The sequence below is a fragment of the Polypterus senegalus genome, chromosome 7 (genome assembly GCF_016835505.1).
Source record: "Polypterus senegalus isolate Bchr_013 chromosome 7, ASM1683550v1, whole genome shotgun sequence".
NCBI lineage: Eukaryota > Metazoa > Chordata > Cladistia > Polypteriformes > Polypteridae > Polypterus > Polypterus senegalus.
Genome location: NC_053160.1, coordinates 19,537,267 through 19,557,806, shown reverse-complemented (window position 1 = coordinate 19,557,806; position 20,540 = coordinate 19,537,267). Strand labels below are relative to the sequence as shown.

The following is a 20,540-nucleotide window of genomic DNA, read 5'->3' as shown; positions in this document are numbered from 1 at the left end:
GTTATTTTTTGCGATAATGCACTTTATTTGCAATCCATTCATTTTCAACATACTTATCCGACTCGGGGCAGGGCAGGCAGTTTAGGTTTTGGACTTCAGACCGTGAGGTTGGGGGTTCAAATCCCACAACTGACACTGCGTGACCCTGAGCAAGTCATGTGACCTGCCTGTGCTCCAATTGGAAAACCAAAAAGAAAAGGAACCAATGGTATCCTAAATGTCGCAAGTCGCCTTGGAAAAAAGTGTCGGCCAAATAAGTAAACGTAGGATTGCGGACAGCCAGGTAATTTATTAGGCAGATTTCAAACTGATGACTCGCAGCAGAATTTATATACAGTAGTTTATCGGAATAATTTGCATTTGAAATTTACAAACCGATGTAATGAGCAATAAGTGTGCTGATAATTCTCATCTCGTTCAATGTTTTCTTTATATGTTACACTAACAGGTTCATAAAATGTGTGGAAATCTGTTAAAATGCAAAAATAAAAGTGTTGAAATGTACTGGCAGGAGATGCATACTAATTGAAAAGTTTATTGTATGAATAAAAAGAAATAAGGGTTTTAATAAATGCTATAGTTAATTCAGACTGCTGCAAACATTTGGATTTGTTATTTTACCTTTTTATCGGCGTCAGGTTTGGTTATAACTAACGGGGAGCGCCGCTGTGGCTGCAGAGCAAACTACGGTTACCGGCACGTTACTTGTCATACTGAGCAATATATTTTTCTATATTTCCTCAAATAAATAAGATATAACTATATTCAATAACGGATTACCGAGTTTGCTTTAAACTTTGAATCCTGAATTGTAAACGTTTTAAGTATTGAAATTCCGTTATTTGTCACCTAAGGTGACATAATACTGGTGAAAAAGTTTCCTTTATTAATAATAAAAAAAAACCTGATGATTTAGTATAGTAATTTAAATGTTTTGCATTAATCTCTTAAATGTTAGGTTTTCTTGTATCAAGATGGAACCAACAGATAATATTGCTGATAAGTTAGCTGTTTGCTGGGTATTTCCTATCATTATTCATTATCTAGGAAATCCAATGAATTATGCTGACAATATTAAGATGAAAATCCCGCCGCAACCTCGTAATAGATTAAGTGTGTCTGGGAAAACTGATGGAGGATTCTCCTACGAGATGCCTTTTGAAACGGAATTCTTCGTTAATCACCGCACATTCGCTATGTCCTTCGGCGCGGTCAGAACAATCCGGAGCTAACCGCGGGAGATTACGGTGGACTTCAGGAGAGACCCCCCTACCCATACTTAATGTGTCAATTGTGGAAACCGTCACGTGTCTGAGATCTATTTCATTATAAAAATGGACACGTGACAGCTCAGGGACAGCAGTAATACGTCTGACTTCAGCTCATCCATTAAAGTGTGGTTTGGATCAGCAACTAAAAACAAGCAGGCAGGTCTGTCACCAGCACCGGTCTTCCAAAGTTCCATGACTTCAGCTATTTCAAAGTCATAACTCGGAAAGGGAAAGTTATCACCGACCCCTCGCATAAAAGCCGCAACCTCTGAACTTCTCTCATCGGTCAGGCGCTATTGGCTAAACTACACCAGGACGAGTATCTACACGAACAGTTTCTTCCCACAGGCCATCAAGCTCACAAACGGTTTTAATTCAGCTGCCCTCCGCTGTTGCCCCGTATGTACGGTGCACTCCCATAATATCTGGCAATATCCTTACACCGAGCTAATACTTAATTCGGTGGTATGGCTGGCATTCCCGTGCATTTTGTATAGAAAGGTTTTATTCTTTCTGTTGTGTTTTATCTCAGGTGTGGACTTTTCACTTGGAGAGTCTTCAACAAAGAAGTCAAATTCCTCGTATGCGAGCATACTGGACCAATAAATGTGCTTCTGGAACCCGTACATTTCAATGTCCTGTCCTATGTCTCGTCCTCCGGTTCAAGTTGAGTATGTTCATCTCCTTTCCATGTAAGGATCGCTGCACAACACTAAACATCTCAGCGTTTCTCAGCAACGCACACCTATGACGTCGCTCTCCAATTCTCGCGATTAACCGGATGCGAAACTCGCGCGCTCTGCATGTTTGCGTCATTTAGCGGAGACGCATTTTTCTTTCCGGTTGAGTTAAAAGTGCCGGAAGAGGCGGAGATCTTGATGTTTCATGAAGGTTCACAGTCGCGACGGTCTCAAGGGGGGCTTTTTTCCTTTGTAAATGCTCGCCACTTTTTAAGCGCTCATTGAGACATCCAAAACGGTGAGTCTGACAACCTAAAGATAGAGGGAGTAAGAAATTTATTACGGTTAGGAATCCTGGTGCGTTTTGTTCCCTTTTGTTTGATTCTCCGTTGCCTGTCAGTGCGCAAGCTCTGGATTCGGATTGCAGAGGCAGACGGGGGTAACTGCTGCGAAGAAAGGGGCGTGGATGTCGCTAAATGAGAACTTGGGAAGATTTTCTAGAATCCCTTCTCAACCCGGGCCGCCGAAGGTTCGTACATGTTCGTGGACCTTTACTGCACTGTCTTGTTTCCTTTATGCTGACTTCGGACCGGAGTGACAGCCCATAGCGGGTCTCGCTAGTGGTCAGACGCTAGCAGATTGTTCACCCTGTCATCTCGGGGGGCTCGCAGCTCCAGTCATCATGAGGTTGACTTTTAATGCTGTAGACTATCACTGTATGGAATGTGGAGCTCCCCAAAGCTGCTGCTTTGTAATTTAGTTTTCTAATAATTTTAAAATAGCTACATAATTGAAGATAACGTCGCAAGTGTATAAATATTCAACATTAGGAATTTGGTGATGAGTTCTTGCATGTGTGTGACTTGTAAGGGAGGTAACAAGTATATAAGTTATAAAATATGTGTTTTGCGTTATGTAGCATTTACATGACGAACAACATTACTTGCACAGTACAACTTTTTTAAAGCGATATATGTGGGACAAGATAAGTGCGCAGTATGAACTGTTACACCGCCTTTCTACTTTGAGTCCTTGACTAGCGTCCTGTCCAGTGGTTGTTCCTGCCTTGCGCCCTATGCTGACTGGGTAGGCTCCTGCACCCCGGTTTTGACAATGACTGTATGAGTGTCTTGTCACCGGTCATGTCTTTGGACGTGAACATTAAATTAGTAATTTTTTTTTGTATATTATGGGGTTTCACCAGTTCTCAATGGGCCGTATGTTTTCAGTTGAAGGAATCCTCTGCTAAAGACTTTAATTTGGCATTTGTGTTTTTTTTTGTGTGTCCATATCATATATGAGACTTCATTAAAGTCTTGTCCTATATTTGATCTCCCATCAGTCCGTGTATCGCATGTGTTGTCTTGTCTGCAGATCAGACGTTTGGTGGCTTATCTGTCCTTCTGCAATGTACAGGAAAACCAGTTTGTTGAGAATTGACTGTCTGGATACTAGCTGGGTTCTCTATTCCTGTCAAAAGGTTGAGACACCCAGAAATCTTTGTGGTTTTTGATAGGAATTTGTACCTTTTTATAATAAGATGTCATTGAATTGATTTTAAAAACCAGAGCCAAGACATTATTAGTGTTTCCAGTGTGATGCTGAGGTGTCGCCCCTTTGCATGGCTGCACTCGGGTCCTAATCTGAGATCCTAAAGTGGTTTGTCATGTGGTGGGTGCGGCAGGGTGTACTCCTAACCAATGGGTGTTACCGCTTGAAATGACCGACTTTTAGTTTATCATTCCCAACCACTGTAAAGCAGCCATTCCTTGTCCTAATGATGATCCCCCTTAGCTTGTACAGTATAAATACTAATTGGATCGAATCGTCATTTCACTGTTGCAGATGACATTCTTATTAGTTGTGTTTTTAAGGTAGAGGACCTGTAAGACATCGGTTTCTCACACTGCACACCTTCATGTGCGTATTCTCTTACGCAGCTGTGCGTCTGGGCCACCTTTTTCTATCTTCGATAGGTCCAGTTTGCTGTCTTCTCTCAAGAAAGTAATAGACACCATTGTAGGAAATGTTCAGTTTCTTGGCAATGTGTAAGTCACACAGAATGACCTTTTATACTGTGGGGAAAGAGAAACCGAATGACATGCTTCTGGAGAGAGCAGTTTAGTTCGTTTTGGCCTTTTGTGAACCCGGACGTGAACTGCAGTACCTTGTAACCCAAGGAAAGACCAGTTACTTGGTTCATTGAACAGAATACCAGGGTTCAGTGGTGCTAATGTAATGGCAATAAAAGTTTTCTCTAATAACCATTTAGTATTTAAACATGACTAATTAAGGATAAGCTAAGGGAGTTGACCATTGGGACACTGAGGGGATGGCAACTGAAAATGGGACTCGTACATATCTGAATAATAAATTAAAACTCTGCTGTTTCATACGGTTATAGCTAGGGCTGTGGAGTCGGGAGATATATCCTTTGACTCTGACTCCTTAGTTTCCGGTACTTCTGACTCCGACTCCTCTGTATTTAATGAGCTAATGTATTTTCCATGTTGGTTAAAGGAAGACAACATACACGTCTTCATTTAACCACAGAACTACTAGCTAGTAAGCTGACTCTCTGCCATATTGGCCAGTTTAAACAAAAGACAAGAACCCATGAACACACACATCAGGCCATAGCACACACCTACACCTCCATCATTACACTTGCTTACACTCAAATGAACTTGTTAAACACGTTCTATCTAAAATGAAATGTACCCTAATCCAGATTACAATATGTGAGTGTCCGGTTGTATAGTCGCTCAGCTGAACTTCACACTGATAATAACACAACTAAGCACTGGGCTTTATTCTTACATCTGAGAAGCACTTGATTAGGACTGTTGTTTGTGAAATGGGACATTTGAACTTGCTGTATTTTTTTTTTCATTACAATTTTAAATTTATTAGGAGTCGAAGTTGATACATTTTTGCCGACTCCGACCTCAGGTACCCAGAATTGTCCCCAGCTCCTCGACTCCACAGCCCTGTTTATAGCCTTTATACACACTAGTAATTTCTTGGCTGTACTTTTTAAATAACGGTGTCTTGATAGTAAAAGGTGTTCATTTCTATCCAACGAATGAATGATTCCAAACGTTTGAATGCTAGTGTGTGTGTTTTATAGTCCATCTCATGTGTGAGACTGAGCTGACATTAGTTAGATAGATAGATAGATACTTTATTAATCCCAAGGGGAAATTCACATAATCCAGCAGCAGTATACTGATACAAAAACAATATTAAATTAAATAGTAATAAAAATGAAAAGAATTAAAATAAAATTAATGTTCGCATTTACTCCCCCGGGTGGAATTGAAGAGTCGCATAGTGTTGGGGAGGAACGATCTCCTCAGTCTGTCAGTGGAGCAAGACAGTGACAAAAGTCTGTCACTGAAGCTACTCCTCTGTCTGGAGATGACACTGTTAAGTGGATGCAGTGGATTCTTCATGATTGACAGGAGTTTGCTTAGTGCCCGTCGCTCTGCCACAGATGTTAAACTGTCCAACTTTACTCCTACAATAAAGCCTGCCTTCTTAACAAGTTTGTCCAGGCGTGAGGCGTCTTTCATCTTTATGCTGCCACCCCAGCACACCACCGCGTAGAAGAGGGCACTCGCCACAACCGTCTGGTAGAACATCTGCAGCATCTTACTGCAGATGTTGAAGGATGCCAACCTTCTCAGAAAGTATAGTCTGCTCTGACCTTTCTTACACAGAACATCAGTATTGGCAGTCCAGTCCAATTTATCATCCCAATTTGTGCATCACATGCGTTGTCGTTTGTGCCGAGCTGATGGTTGCTGGTGCGTCACTCCTTCTGCAGTGTGCAGGACACAAGTTTGTTCAGAAATGCCTCCCTGGATGTGTTCGTCGTAGATTGCGATGGTTTCCCTCCTATAGATTAGTGGCAGTGGTTTGGCTAACCAGGTGGTGAATTTCTTCTTGTCCTGTTTTTCTTTTTTTTTTTTGTATTTGTCGTATTTAATGACCTATTAACTGGGTCTGCGTCACCCTTTAAGGAGTATCTCTTTAACAGGACATTCCCAATTATATCAATGGGAATGTTTGAGAATTCCTTTGCCTGTCCATCGAGGGTGGTGGTTTTGCACCCAGCGTGTCTGGGCTCAGTGGTACGGCCTCAGATCGCAGGCCTTTGTAGAATGCTTCACAAAACAACGCAGGCATACCTTTTAAAACAAAAGTATTAAATAACTGCATAATGAAACCATTAAATGTACTAGAAATGAGCATGTTTACATTAGTAAAGATGAACTGAATTGTAGAGTAGAGTAGCCAAGCAATATGAGAAGACAAAAATAGTGGACTTGGTCAGGACTCTTGACCAATGAATGAGGGGGAGAGTCAGGTCTGCAGTTCAAAAATGGAAACATTAAGTCCGTTCTCTCTTTGAAAACCTGAGAATAAACCTTTTTTTTTTCTAAGCCATCATTACAACCTTCATAGGGGTAAGTAAGATAAATATCCTTTAATCAAATCCATAAGCTGCCCCACTAGAGAGGAGTAGGGAGTGCGCAGACAGACGCCCTGTAGCTGAGGTGAAGAAGCCTAGTCGCATTAGGAAGACCAACACTCGTGCAGATCTTCATTGCTGTGAGATAAGAGGTTTGCATGCTGAGACACAACTGACTTGCAGATCACACAACTTTCTGACTGTCATTTGTAAACGAGCGCATTTTCTTTGAAACTAAACCCTGTCTGGAAAGTTAAAGTGCGGCGTGTCCTGGCCTGTCGTATCACACCGAGTGAAATTTCCTAAATGACAAAAAAAAACAAAACAAAACAAACAAACACACAAGTAAGAAGTTACAGTTTGCTTAAAGGATAAGTTTGGTATTTTTTCAAGTTCACAAATATTTTTGTATTTGGCATGCAGTGTTGTGCTCTAAAGGTAAGCGGGCCTCACTAGGACTTTTTTTTTTTCCCCTTTATTTCGCCTTACACAATACAATACAATTTCTTTTTGAAGTGCCCAAAATCACACAAGAAGTGCCGCAGTGGGCTTTAACAGGCCCAGCCTCTTCATAGCCCCCCTAGCCTTGACTCTCTAAGAAGATAAGAAAAAACTCCCAAAAAACCCTCGTAGAGAAAAAATGGAAGAAACCTCAGGAAAGGCAGTTCAAAGAGAGACCCCTTTTCAGGTAGACTGGGCGTGCAGTGGGTGTCAAAAAGATGGGGGTCAATACAATACAACACAACACAATACACAGATCAGAAGAAATCCTCAATACAGTCTAAAGATAAAAATATTAGAAGTACGGAGCAGAATTTAACAGTAGATGACATCACATAATAAGATTTGAATTTATTTAGAATACTGGAGACTTCATCCATCGAGCTGCCTCCCCCATTTGGCCAGCGCTGGGCCAGCCAATCCAATGTAAGGACCCCTCTTTCCCACAATTCCTGCGATCCTCCATCAGGGATGACTTTACCTTAGGCAGGCACAACAACTTGGCAGTGGCACCAATTGCCACATTTTGAGTACCGAGAAGAGAAACAGAATAGGTGAGGGTTAGTATTCAATTCTAATTATCATGTGACTTATGTTTTAGTGCTAATGACTAACAACAGAGATGCAGTCTGTACAGTTAATCAGCAGCTCTAGTCAGGGTGTGCTAAACTGTAGTAGTGAGTCTTCAGCCGGGATTTAAAGGCCGAGACTGAAGGGGCATCTCTTATAGTAGCAGGCAGACCATTCCACAGTTTAGTGGTCCTGTAACTAAAAGCTCGACCTCCCACTGTTATTTAATTAATCCTTGGAATCCTAAGCAGACCGGCATCTTGAGATCTTAATGTGCGCTCAGGTTTGTAAGTCATGATAAGTTCAGACAAGTAAGCCGGACCTCGGCCATTTAATGCTTTATATGATAAAAGGAGGATTTTGAAATCTGCCCTAAACGTAACTGGGAGCCAGTGTAAGGATTTAAGAACTGGAGTTATGTGTTCATATTTTCTTGTTCTTGTAATAATTCTTGCAGCAGCATTTTGGATTAACTGGAGGCTGTATCAGAACAGTTTGAACATCCAGTGAACACCGCATTGCAGTAGTCAATCCTACTAGAGATAAATGCATGAATTAATTTCTCAGAATCCTGTTTATTTACAAAGCACCTTCGTTTCCTAACATTTTATACAATTTCTCATATTAGGAATTTGTTCGTTTTCGCATACCCCTTGGGGTCAGAGCGCAGGGTCAGCCATTGTACACCCCCTGGAGCAATTGAAGGTTAAGGGCCTTGCTGAGGGGCCCAGCAGAGTAGGATCTCTTTTGGCAGTGATGGGGATTCAAACTGGCAACCTTCGGGATACCAGCGCAGATCCTTAGCCTCAGAGCCACCACTCGCTTCACTGGGGGTATGGGGCATGGAAGAAAACCTTTAAAAGCTTACCAGACACATCCATGTTTCAAGTATTGATCTGCGCCTTCTGTGTTTCTGACGCTTGTTTGTGACAACAAAAGGGATCTGGAAATAATCATTTTATTGTATGTAACCAACCACATGGCATGAACAGTTTACTGTCATTTGGGAGGAAACCACACCCTGGGTTTGGTGAAAGGTTGTTAGGAAGACAAAGTGCTCAGTTATTACGCATGGCTGACATTCTTTTAAAATATGAGTTTCATAATATTGTTTTTTTTTTCCTTTTCTTTCAAAAAAGACACATATGTACTGTTTTGCAGTGAGTGTGTGTGTAATCATAAGATCGATCACAAATTGATAGTCAACAACTGTCTTGGCTTGAAAACTGAGGGTATCATCTGTGCCCCCAAGACAGTGAGAATATTTCAGCAATAACTATTTATTTCTAGAGCACATTTTCATACAAAAGATGGAGCTCAAAGTGCTTTACAGGATGAGAAAAAAAAAGAAACAAAATATAAAAATAAAATTAGGCAATACTAATTAACAAAGAATAAAGTAAGGTGTGATGGCCAGGGAGGAGAGAAACAAAAAAAGAAAAAACTCCAGACGGCTGGAGAAAAAAATAAGATAAAACCGAGGCCACGAGACCACCCAGCCCACTCTAGGCGTCCTATCTGACATCAGTGACCTCAATCAGTCCTCATGGTTTTCAGGCTTCACGTGGAAGAATTTGATGACGATGGTCATGTGGACCTCTGGCCTTCAATCCATCAATGTAGGGATAGCCTGGTGCTTTGATGATGGGGTGGTGGTGGTGACGCAGGTCACAATGACACAGAAAACCAGAAAAAGAACAGCAGAGAAAGTAGGGGTTAGTACGGATTACAGAGCCACCATGAATGATGATGTTAGTTACTGAATGTACAGAGCATCAGGATTGAACTAAATTAAGCTCTGAGAAAGCCACGTTACAATAATGAGTTTTTAGCAGTTTTTTTAAAGTGCTCCACGTATCAGCCTGGTGAATTCCTATTGGCAGGCTATTCCAGATTTGAGGTGCCTAACAGCAGAAGGCCGCCTGCCTCAAAACTTCTTTTAAGTTTAGCTCTTGGAATTCTAAGCAGACGCTCATTTGAAGATCTAAGGTTACAACTTGGAATATAAAGTGTAAGACATTCTGAAATATAAGATGGAGTGAGATGATTTAAGGCTTTGTAAACCATAAGCAATGTGGAGTCTGTGTACTGCAGAGCAAAGTCTCCTCTCTTGTAGTTCTAACTAGCACTCCTTTGTATTTCTCTACATTGCATTTTCTAAGTGTTCCTCTAAGTGTTGCTAGGTTGCCCAGGTCGTTCTGAATGATTTTTTGCTGCTTCTGTAGTATCTGTTAATGCAGCCACAAAGAAAATTTCCCTCTTTTTTTATTCGAGGTTTGCATATTCTTCTCGCTCTCTGCTCATTCTTTTTGCCCTCTGTCAGCCACTGAGTGGGTGCTGTACCGTTAGGGTGCCCTCATGTCGTCGTGTTCCCTGGGTACAGCTCAATTAATGTTTTTGTGAATCGCATGCCATTAATAGCAATGCCCTTAGGATGGCACGTCTGTAGCCTTGATCAGTGCTGCTGCAAGTTACTTGAGCATAATGAATATGAGGGTTTTATAAAATTACATTCCACTATGTTTGAAACTGGCCAGTTGAGCCTACATTAAGTATATGTATTATATCTTCAGTGCCATCACCAGCCATTCTGGAGAGCTACAAAATCACAGGCTAGTATGTCGTGTTACTAAATGACACTGCGGCCTCCAAGAGTGCATTCACAAATTCCTAAAGATGGTTCTTTAGGTGTATTTTGTTTTCGATTTAATTGAAATAGGGCGTCCTTTTCCCTTTAAGTTAGTCGGTTTGGGTTTTCCAATTAAACCGGTTAAGGTGATGAACAAATAATGTTGTGAGATTTTTTTTTTTCCCCCTCCCATTTTGTACATAATATCCTGTCCAGTAATCTCTGAGCGCTGCCGCTAAAGCTGATATCACATTACAAGACTGGTGGTCAAATTTGACGAGAGGAAGTTGGATTACCATACACACTCACGGATAAGTCGGGACTTGATTTTACTGTGTAATTTCTAGTATTTTATAATGTCGGTCGTATAAGTCGAATGCGGAAAACTCCCGCTATTGGTCCAAGAGATTACAGTATGCTAATGCCCACCTGCGAGAGTAACCACGGAGCACACAGCCTTCCAATATGTATTGTGCCTACGTGACCACACGGTAATACTGAACTATTCCGACTCGATGTTTGCACTGTTTTGTGTTTTTTGTATCTCATACCGTCATACACCTTTATCGTAAGAGCATCCCTTATCTATGATTCGATCAGCAGAAAATCTGAAGCTGGTTTTAAATTAAAAGTCGTTGAAGTGGCGATTGGTAACTGCGCTGCTGCAACAAAACTTGTTGTGTCTGAGAAGCTGAAGCGAGATTAGAGGAGGCAAGAAGATGTAAAAGAAAAATAAACTAAGTGTTGTATTTTTGAACGGGTGTAAAAGTCGGGATCTGATTTTTATGATCGATTATTCGGGTTTCAAGACCCGACTTATACGTGAGTATATACGGTACCTGACTAGAAATCACAGGGTTGTCAAATTAGACGGCCTCTCGACAGCTTTTCAGTACAGTTTCATTTTTCCAAACCGTCGCCTACTTGCTCTTTCTTCTAACGGAGCCTTTGTCCAGATGAAGTCTTTGTAGGTATGACGAGTTCGACTACAACCTCAGCCCTTTTTTTTTTTTTTTTGTTTTCTTCACACTTTGGTGTCGTCTGTACAACATCTGCCATCAGACACACAAGCCTCACTACTCCTTGAGAGGCCCAAAGCAGTCCCACGGTTTTCAACTTGTTGTCAAACAATTCACATGTAATTCTAAAATGCACGTTTGTCAGGCTATTCTTATACGTTTGGGTCTCAGCATGTAGAAATAACAGCATTTTTTTCCTGCATGGGCCTCATAAACCCCCCCAAGCCATCTCCCCCCCCCCCTTTCATGACACCATAATGTTTTGGGAAGTTTGGCTTCACCTGTGTTTGATTAGTTGGGTGTGTTTAGCTGCTTCATCAATGTAGCTATGAGACAGCTTTTGTCATCAAGTCTCCCTTCTAAGCTTTTCATGACCCATGGAAGTTCATTGTGCCATTTTATTAACTTGAGGTCCTGAGTTTGTGCCAATGAAAGTCAAGGACGCCTTAAGGAGGCTGAAAAACCAGAATAAAACCCTGACATCAGCCAAGCCTTAGGGTTACGAAAATCAACCGTATGAAACATTATTAAAAAGAAAGCGCAAACTTCTGTGCTTAGTAATCACGAAAGGACTTGTAGGCCGAGGAAGATCTCCACTGATGGTGATGGAATAATTCTTGTCATTTTGAGTAAAACAAATCCCCAAATGCCTGTCTGACGGGTTAGAAACACTCTTCAGAAGGCAGGTGTGGATTCGTCGATGACTACCATCCACAGAGGACTTCATAAACCGTAACACAGATGTTACGCTACAAGATGCAAACCACTAGTTAGTCACAGATGCTGGATGCTAAGATGACAGTCTGCCAACAGAGTCAGATGAGCCCAAGATGTACTGTATCGGAGTGATGGCGAGAGCAAAGTGTGGAGACGAAAAGGAACTGCCCAAGATCCAAAGCAGACCACCTCATCTGTGAAGCGGTGTTATGACTTGAGCATGTATGGATGCCACCGGTACTGGCACACTTCTCTTCACTGGTGATGGAACCGCTGACGGCACTCAGACAGTGAACTCTGAGGTGTACAGAATCGTCTCGTCTGTTAAAGTTGCAGTAAATGCTCCCAAACACATTGGATGGCACTTCACCCTACAACGAGATATCAAACATACTCCTGAAGCAGCAGAGGTATTTTCCAAAGCTCAAAATTCTTGAATGACTAAGCCAGTCACCCGATTTAACTTTAATTGAGCAGGTCTTCTATATGCCGAAGAGAAATCTTAAGGGTGCAAGTCCCCAAAACAAGTGGGGACTGAAGATGGCTGCATTAGAGACTTGACAGAGCACCACTGGAGAAGATCCTCAGCACTTGGTGATGTCTGTGAATGGCAGACTTCAAGCAGTCATTGCATGTAAGGGATACGCGACAAAGAACTAAATATTACAATGACTTTAACAGACCTGCCATTGCTGTCACCTCAAACATTATGGTCCCTTGAAATGGAGGGACTATGCATACATAGTGCTGGTGAAACCAAAATATACAAAGTATGAAACTGTCCACTCTAATCACTTTGGAATTTTTTTGATGACAAAAAGGGACAAATCATGGAGAAAATGTGTCCTTGTCCCCAACAATATGGAGGCCACTGTACGCTGAAGCTCTAAAGCAGCATACATGGCTGCCTGGCATCATCCCTGGTCATTAATGTTTTCATATTATTCCTCTTCTGTAGACCAAGACTACCATCTCCTTTAACTGTAACTCTGTCACATCCTTTTTGTATGTTGTCAGCTTTTCACTAAAGCTCATCCTCGGCTGAGGTTATGGCGGATAACAGCAGCTTGGACGATTCCTCTGTGATTTTAAGGGCAAAGCATTTTGACGTGAAGGCTACAGGCTCCCGCTGGCTTCAGTGTGATGCCACCCTATAATGAAAGGCTTTTAAAAGACTTGTTCAGATTTCATGGCTTCAGGTTTACTCTGAGGTTACCTGTCTGGGATTTGTTCACCTCACTTGTTCTGAAGTCCTGGCCCTGCTTTAGGACATCTAACTCGGCTCGAGGGATATGATTACCGGGGGGGCACGTGGCATGAGGTGGGGTGGGACTAAGTAAATCTACCACAAATTTGAATGTTTTTTTTTTTTTTTTAAACAAGAAAGCTCTGCCCCCTGCTCGCTTCGCTCGCCCACCCCCGGGTTTGGTTTATCAGATATACAATTTAAAGAGATTATTTTCATGGGAATTGTTAATTATGCATTGTTTTCACTTTTATTTTAAAACTTTTGTAAAAACAATACTTGTCCTTTATTTCTGGCCCCGGGCGTGGTTAAATCTCTCTCTCGCAGGACGTAGAACGCTGCTCGTGTTGTGAAGAGGGTGCGGCTGAACGCATGCTAAGGAGATGCTGTCGGATCATCTGCTGTCTTTCTGCTGCGTTTTCAGCTATCACGCTCCCCGTCGATCATTTTAAAGCCTGTACAGCAGCTGTCCTTTTGCCACTTCGCGTCTCTGCCGCTCGCGTTGTGAAGGGGGGATGGGGGTTAGGGTGGCTGAACGCACACAAGGAGAAGCGGTCGGATCATCTGCTGGCTTTCTGCTGCTGGCAAGCTGCGTGTTTTGCTTGTCTCTTGTTGTTGTTTTAAGAGCTGGGAACAAGTTAAAGGGTCTCTCGCAGGACTTCAAATTGTCTTCCGAGAAGATCCTGTCTCGTCTCCCTAGTCTCCCTCCCAAAGATTTTTTTTTTTTTATAATAGAGGGATATGCAAAGACATTGCTTTTTACTGCCAACAATCTGCAGCAATGGACCATAAAAGCTAATTTTTACCTTCAAAATACCGGGGCAGATTCATGCCAGTGTAAGCCACCTCATATTTTATAGAATTGGCTGCCAATACTTTAGTTATATAAAACCTCCCTTTTTATTTATCTATTTAATCTTTTTGTGTTAGTGCTGATTGTCCTTTCTCCTTGCCATTGACTTGTCTACAAGAACTTAATCCTCAAACATTCTGCCATTTTGAAGGACAGGTATTAGGGATGAAGGTGTAATTCATGTTGTTTTTTCATACTTTCATTTATTGAACTACTAGTCCTGAATGTTATGTAGGAGAAATCACATAATGTAATGTACAAGTCCCCTCAAACAGCAACCGTGACGGTGGCTGCTGTACATTATGGTTCTTGTAAAGTGGTGATGAGTGAACCCCTCTGAATTTGCGTCACCTCGACACGAGCATTTCAGTGATACGAACAGTTGAGGAAAATCGCCATGTTAGTTGGCTAAAGCAGTAAACACCCAATCTGGGGTGACTGTTTCCCGTGACACAGTGTGACATACGCTTCAGAGGAGTGGCATGCAAGGGAGTCATCCATGAAGGAGGCCACTGCTAAAGCCCGTTCACAAAAAAAGCCCATTCCGCATTTTGCCAGGGCCCATGTTGACAAAGATGAAGACTATTAGACTCTATACTTTGGAGTGATGAGACAAAGATCTTTTATTGGAACTGATGGCATCCAACTGTATGGTGTTGGAAGGGCAAGGAGTACAATGAAACCTGCATAGTTCTCACAGTAAGGCCTGGTGTTGCCCGTGTTCTTCTGTGGGGTTGTACGCATGCTTTAGTTGTCTGGGAATGGCACTTCATCAATGGCATCATGAATTCACAGATGTACTGTGAAATACTGAAGGAGTAGATGTTATCATCTCTCTGTGGTCACGGGCACTCTCTCTATTTGATAATGCCCTGAAACATACGTCCAGGGCCACTACTGCATTTCTGAGGAACAGCAGGGTGAAAGAGATTCAGTGGCCAAGTATGTCATCCAACCTCGACCCAATGGAACACCTGTGAGGAGTTCTGAAGAGAGAAGTTGGACCTCATCCTCCATCCAGCATCCAGGCTCAGAAAGAGCTCACTCTGCAAGAACGGAGAAAGATAAACATGACAGTATGTTGCCAACTTTTTCTATTCCATGTCTAGAAGTGTTTGTACTGTCCTTAAAAAAAATCATGGAGGCCGTACAAACTATTGGATTTGGTGGAATTTGTTGTAGGGTGTATTCATTTTTGCAACACCTCATTTGAATAAAGTGTGTTATTTTCTTATCCTAATGATGTTGGTGTTAGAATGGAAGGACTCACTAGTGTTAGAGCGGTGCCCTGGATTCCCACAGGTCATCCTGGCAGATGGAGTTCTTTGGCTCAGCCCTGTTGGGTTCTGTGGGTGCCGCGAGGGGGTGTTTCTGGAATCGGCAAGCCCCACTTTTTCGGGAACCCACCTCACCCAGAAGTGCTTCTGGGCCACGGTTATGGGATACCAGAAGTAAGGAGGGAGAGGGTGGGAGAGACAAAGAGAAGAGATGACATTTACAGAGTGCTGTATATTGTGTGCCTTTGTAACTCCTCATTTATGCTGTGGGAAATGCTTCTGGGAAGCATTTCACATGGCAAGCTGTGTCCAAAGCCTGTGCTAAGTTTAGATAGATAGATAGATAGATACTATTTAGTTTGTTTGCGGTGCCAATTTATTTGTGTGAATCAGAGAAACATGCAGCAGGCTGAGGGGAGCTGGACAGGGCCCTTCTCACTCACGTGCCAGTCTTGGGGCGTACCTTACATCCGCTTAGCTAGTGAACGAGAGAACTACTTAACGGGTTTAGATCGTTTTTTTTTTTCTATAATTTGCTTGAACATTCCAGTTGATTTTGCGACTTCTGTCAGCGCGCTAAGAGTCATAGTTCGCTTGCAGGAGTGATATGTTCGCACTAAGCCGAGACAGAGGCAGCGGGCCGAGGGGAGGGGGGAAGCGTGACGTCAGGAGTAGGGAGCCGGGCAGGGCCCTCCTCACTGTCCTTTTTTCACTTCTATGCGGGCAGAGGCGCATGGACGGCTAGTTGTTAACACAAATGTTTAATAGAACAAAGTTTTGTCAAAATTCTGCAAATTGCTTTGATGCTCACTGAGATATAAATAAAAATTTTAATTTTCAAATGGGTTGTATTTACTTATGTGGAGTATTGTATTATGGTTATGTGTTTCATTGCTTAGAATTATTGATGTGCTAACAGTAGTTTTATTTGTTTGGAATTCATTTCGCTTGTAGCAAAAGAATCTGCATGAGGTGTTGGGACAGCATAGATTTATTAGCTAAACAAATGGGCTCGATGGACTGAATGGTCTCCTCTTGTTTCTGCCCTACCCTCTTAAGCTACACCAAGTAAGTGGTCTTCTCACAGTTGTTCCTGAACTACCGTAAAGCACACATTTCTTTACTTTCATTCAGCCGCAAAGAGCCTTTTCTTTGTTGTTGATTGTGGTTGTACTCTGGCCAGTATGTCATTCTCCTCTCCTCTTCTCTTTCTCTTCAGGTCATGGATTTTCCAGGACACTTTGACCAGATCTTCCAGCAGTTGAATTACCAGCGACTACATGGACAGCTGTGCGACTGTGTAATTGTTGTGGGCAGCCGTCACTTCAAGGCACATCGCTCTGTGCTGGCGGCCTGCAGTACCCACTTCAGAGCACTTTTTACTGTCGCTGAAGGCGATACCAGCATGAACATGATCCAGTTAGACAGCGAAGTGGTGACAGCCGAGGCCTTTGCGGCTCTAATCGATATGATGTACACCTCCACGCTTATGCTGGGCGAAAGCAACGTCATGGATGTTTTGCTAGCTGCCTCACACCTCCATCTTAATGCGGTGGTCAAAGCCTGTAAGCACTACCTAACTACTCGCACTTTGCCGATGTCTCCCCAGGGTAGCACTGGCAGCGACAGAGCCCAGCAAGAACAGCAGGCTGCCAGCTCTCGCCTGCAGCGGTCTTTTCTTTTGCAGCAGCTGGGACTCAGCTTGGTGAACTCTCCATTAGGAGGGCAGAATGGAGCAGAGGAGCCCAGCTCCCTGAGGGGTAGTGGAGCAGGAGTAGTGGAGCAAAGAGCCTCGTTTCCTATCCGTCGATTCCATAAGCGCAAACCTTCAGTGGCAGAGGACAGGCCCAGACAGCGGTTACGAACTTCAGCTGTAGTAGATGACTCCATGATTGTCACAGACGTTGGTAGCGTAGTAGACGCAGAATCCCACAACCGAGAGTTTTTTTCCCCAGATTCCATTAAACTTGGTGATGGACCTAAACCAGATGGTGACCTCTGTGGCATTTCTTCAGTAGACAATCCAGACGATAGCACAATGTTGTTTGAGCAGTCTTATGGGACGCAAGAAGATTCCCAGCTGCCCAGTCAGTCGGACGTTGGCAGCAGCACGTTGCCACAGCAGCCTCTCGGTGGTAACGCTGGAGATGATGGCAACTTTCAAGATCAGCAGCAAGATGTTGCTGGTCCTGGAGCTGGAGAAAAAGATTTGAGAGTTGGTGTTGAGAAAGAAGAGGATGAAGAGCACATGAGAGTAGTAGTTAAGAGTGAACCTCTCAGCTCCCCAGAACCGCAGGACGAAGTAAGTGATGTCACCTCACAGGCAGAAGGCAGTGACCAAGTGGAACCCGGTGCCGATAAGATTGAGCTGAGCCCAGAGAGCAGCGATCGCAGCTTTTCTGACCCCCAGTCCAGCACAGACCGTGTGGGTGATATTCACCTCCTGGATACGACTGCTGCTGGGGCTAACGGACCTGGCATAGTTCCCTCCAGCAGTGGCAGTCTGGACAGTAAACAGGTATTCAGCATCTCCAGCTTCCTTAACAAGGGAAGAGTAGGTGGCAGCGGCTACATAGCAGCAGGGGGTAACCAGGGTACCGACGACAACCTTCCTAACACTACAAGTGGAGATTGCCGCATGGAGGGAGATGCTGCTTATCTCATGAGCCCGGAATCTGTAAATGGCCCGGCACACCATCACCTCCACAACCACTTGCACCTTTCTGGTGAAAACAATCCATTCAGTGATTCATCTGACGGCCATTTCTTGAGGCCTATGCAAGACACTCTTGGCCAAAGTTACCGTGGTGCTGATCACTTTGCTTTGGACTTTCAGAGGTCCAGTTTGGGCTTACGTTCAATCGCAAGGCCCAGCAGAGGCGGTAATGGGCCCCTGGGGATGGGATTTCCGAGTTATCGCCGTATCGCCCCAAAGTTGCCAGTGGTTGGGGCATCTCTACGTATGGATGGGACGCAATTACAAGATCCATCCTCTTCCTCCTCGTCATCTTCTGCTGGAGTCGGACCTCATATGCTTCTCAACGGGGCATCGGCTTCAGGTTATGATAGTGGTCAGCCAGTGGGACCTCCTCAGTTGACCAGGGCCTCGGCAGACGTGCTTTCAAAATGCAAGAAGGCTCTCTCTGAGCACAATGTACTGGTGGTGGAAGGGGCACGGAAATACGCGTGCAAGATCTGCTGCAAAACGTTCCTTACCTTGACAGACTGCAAAAAGCACATAAGAGTACATACCGGAGAAAAGCCCTACGCCTGCCTGAAGTGTGGTAAACGCTTCAGCCAGTCCAGCCACCTTTATAAGCACTCAAAGACCACTTGTCTCCGGTGGCAGAACAGCAACCTGCCCAACACGCTGCTCTAATGCCTTCTTTCTGTCAACGTGTCATTCCGGACCCATGCATCAAAGCACAGATGGAAAGCCACCTCTGTCTTTTTGGTTTTCAGAGTTTGTGAGCAACTTTAGTATTTGAAAGATATAAGATAATTGTAGCAGACTACAATGGTTTCATTTTAGGAAAAAAAAAAACAACATAGAAACACCGCTTTTTATTTTTTTAAGCCTCTTATTCTATATCGGGCATACTTTAATATTTTGATACAAGCTGTAAAAGAGCATCTGGTATAAATATTAGCCTGTTGAAGACCCGCATTGAAGACCTACAGCCTAATATTTTCTGATTACTTTTTGTACTGAATTGACTTTTCTATTATTAATTATTTTATTTTTTTCCCCTCCTAGTATGTTTTGCACAGTAACTTTAGTTTGACGTTGCCGGGGATGCAAAGTGTTATTGTAATGATAACAAGATTGCCCTCTAGCTGCAGACGTGAGAAACAGCAGCTTCGAAGAAAAACAGGGTAGTGATAATTGGTGTAGGAGACGCGTTTAGATATTTTTTTAAATTATAAGAAAACAGCTTTGACCTAATCTTTGTTTTAAAGAGAATTGTGCAAATACAGGGTGCTGAAGTCATGAACGGTTACAAACTGGGGGGGTTGGGGGTGAGAGAAGATGTGTACATAATGCATATTATCTTGGGGTTCAGTTGTCTTCTTTTTTGCTGAAATGAAACTGTCAATGGCCTAGTGAGTGAGTCTTGTTTTGTGTGTGCATTTCCGAAGCAGTATTTGGTTTTTCTCCAACTACATTATAATTGTAGAAAGTAACTTTTCATTTTCTAAAGTGGGTGAGATCAGATAATTAGCTTTTCCTGTCAGGCTCCCTGTTGTCCTTCCTCCACACCTGGTACTGACCATTACAGCCACAGCCATTTATGTTTGGGATTGGAACTTCCTATTGGAAGCACTGTTTATTCCTAATGGAGAAAACAAAGAATTTGATAATATTGTACAGTATTTTATATTTTGTTAATGTTTCGATACAGATCACTACTCAGAATTATTTTGAGCCCTTGGGGTGGAAAGCGATAAATACCTGCTTGGAATATATTGGTCATTTAACAACAACTAAGCTTAAAAGTCATAATGCTGTCTTAATTTTTCTTCCCCAGGCTTTGGCCTTGCATAATCAGCATACAGAAAAGTAAAAATGATATCTTTGTCTCAAACTGTAGAATAATGTGCTTGTACAGTCCATCCTAATTAAACTGTCATTCTCAAGGAGTGATGCCATTGTACGTGTAAATCATTTAACAGCTGTTAGCGATGTTAATGGCAGACCAATGGGTTCAGGTTATGTGCACTTTCACAAGGATCACACCATTAATAACTCTACCTTTATTGGTAAAGGAAAAAAAAAATCATTTTCTCGACTTGTCACTTTGGTGACATTAGGTGAGTAGGATTGGTGACATGAAGCATACTGGTATAAGGGATTATGATATGCTAATGCCCACCTGAGAGGCACGCTGCCTTTTTCTTCCATGTGGGTGCAGCAATGTGCTGTATTAGCGTGTGTGCCTCACCTCTCTGTCTGTCTCTCTATTGTGCCTACGTGACCGCACGGTAACACTAAACTGTTCTGAAGTGACGTTTGCACTGATTTGTGTTTTTTGTACCTCACACCCTCATACACCTTTATAGTAAGAGCATCCCTTATCTACGATGGAGCGTGCGAAAATATGAAGCTGGTTTTAAATTAAATGTTGTTGAAGTGGCAAAAGAAATTGGTAACTGCGCTACTGCAACAAAATTCGATGCTTCTGAGAAACTGATGTGAGATTAGAGGAGGCAAGAAGGTGTGTTAAAAAAAAATTAACTGTTGCATTTTTGAACAGGCGTGTAAGGTGGGGGTCTGATTTTATTAATTTTTCGTGTTTCAA

At 42.8% G+C, this 20,540-nt stretch overlaps 1 protein-coding gene across 3 annotated transcripts; it reads left to right on the top strand.

The window, feature by feature from the left end:
- Positions 1-2,124: 2,124 nt before the first annotated feature.
- Positions 2,125-19,883, top strand: LOC120532371 (zinc finger and BTB domain-containing protein 5). 3 transcript variants are annotated; one of them, XM_039758300.1, is made up of 3 exons: positions 2,125-2,249; positions 16,195-16,308; positions 16,460-19,883. In XM_039758300.1, the coding sequence occupies exon 3, from the start codon at positions 16,463-16,465 to the stop codon at positions 18,617-18,619; it is 2,157 nt and encodes a 718-aa protein (XP_039614234.1). In that variant the 5' UTR covers positions 2,125-2,249; positions 16,195-16,308; positions 16,460-16,462; the 3' UTR covers positions 18,620-19,883. The 3 variants fall into 3 exon arrangements, with proteins under 3 accessions (XP_039614234.1, XP_039614233.1, XP_039614235.1); XM_039758301.1 differs by lacking the exon at positions 2,125-2,249 and adding an exon at positions 14,866-15,039; XM_039758299.1 differs by lacking the exon at positions 16,195-16,308.
- The last annotated feature ends 657 nt before the right edge of the window (positions 19,884-20,540 follow it).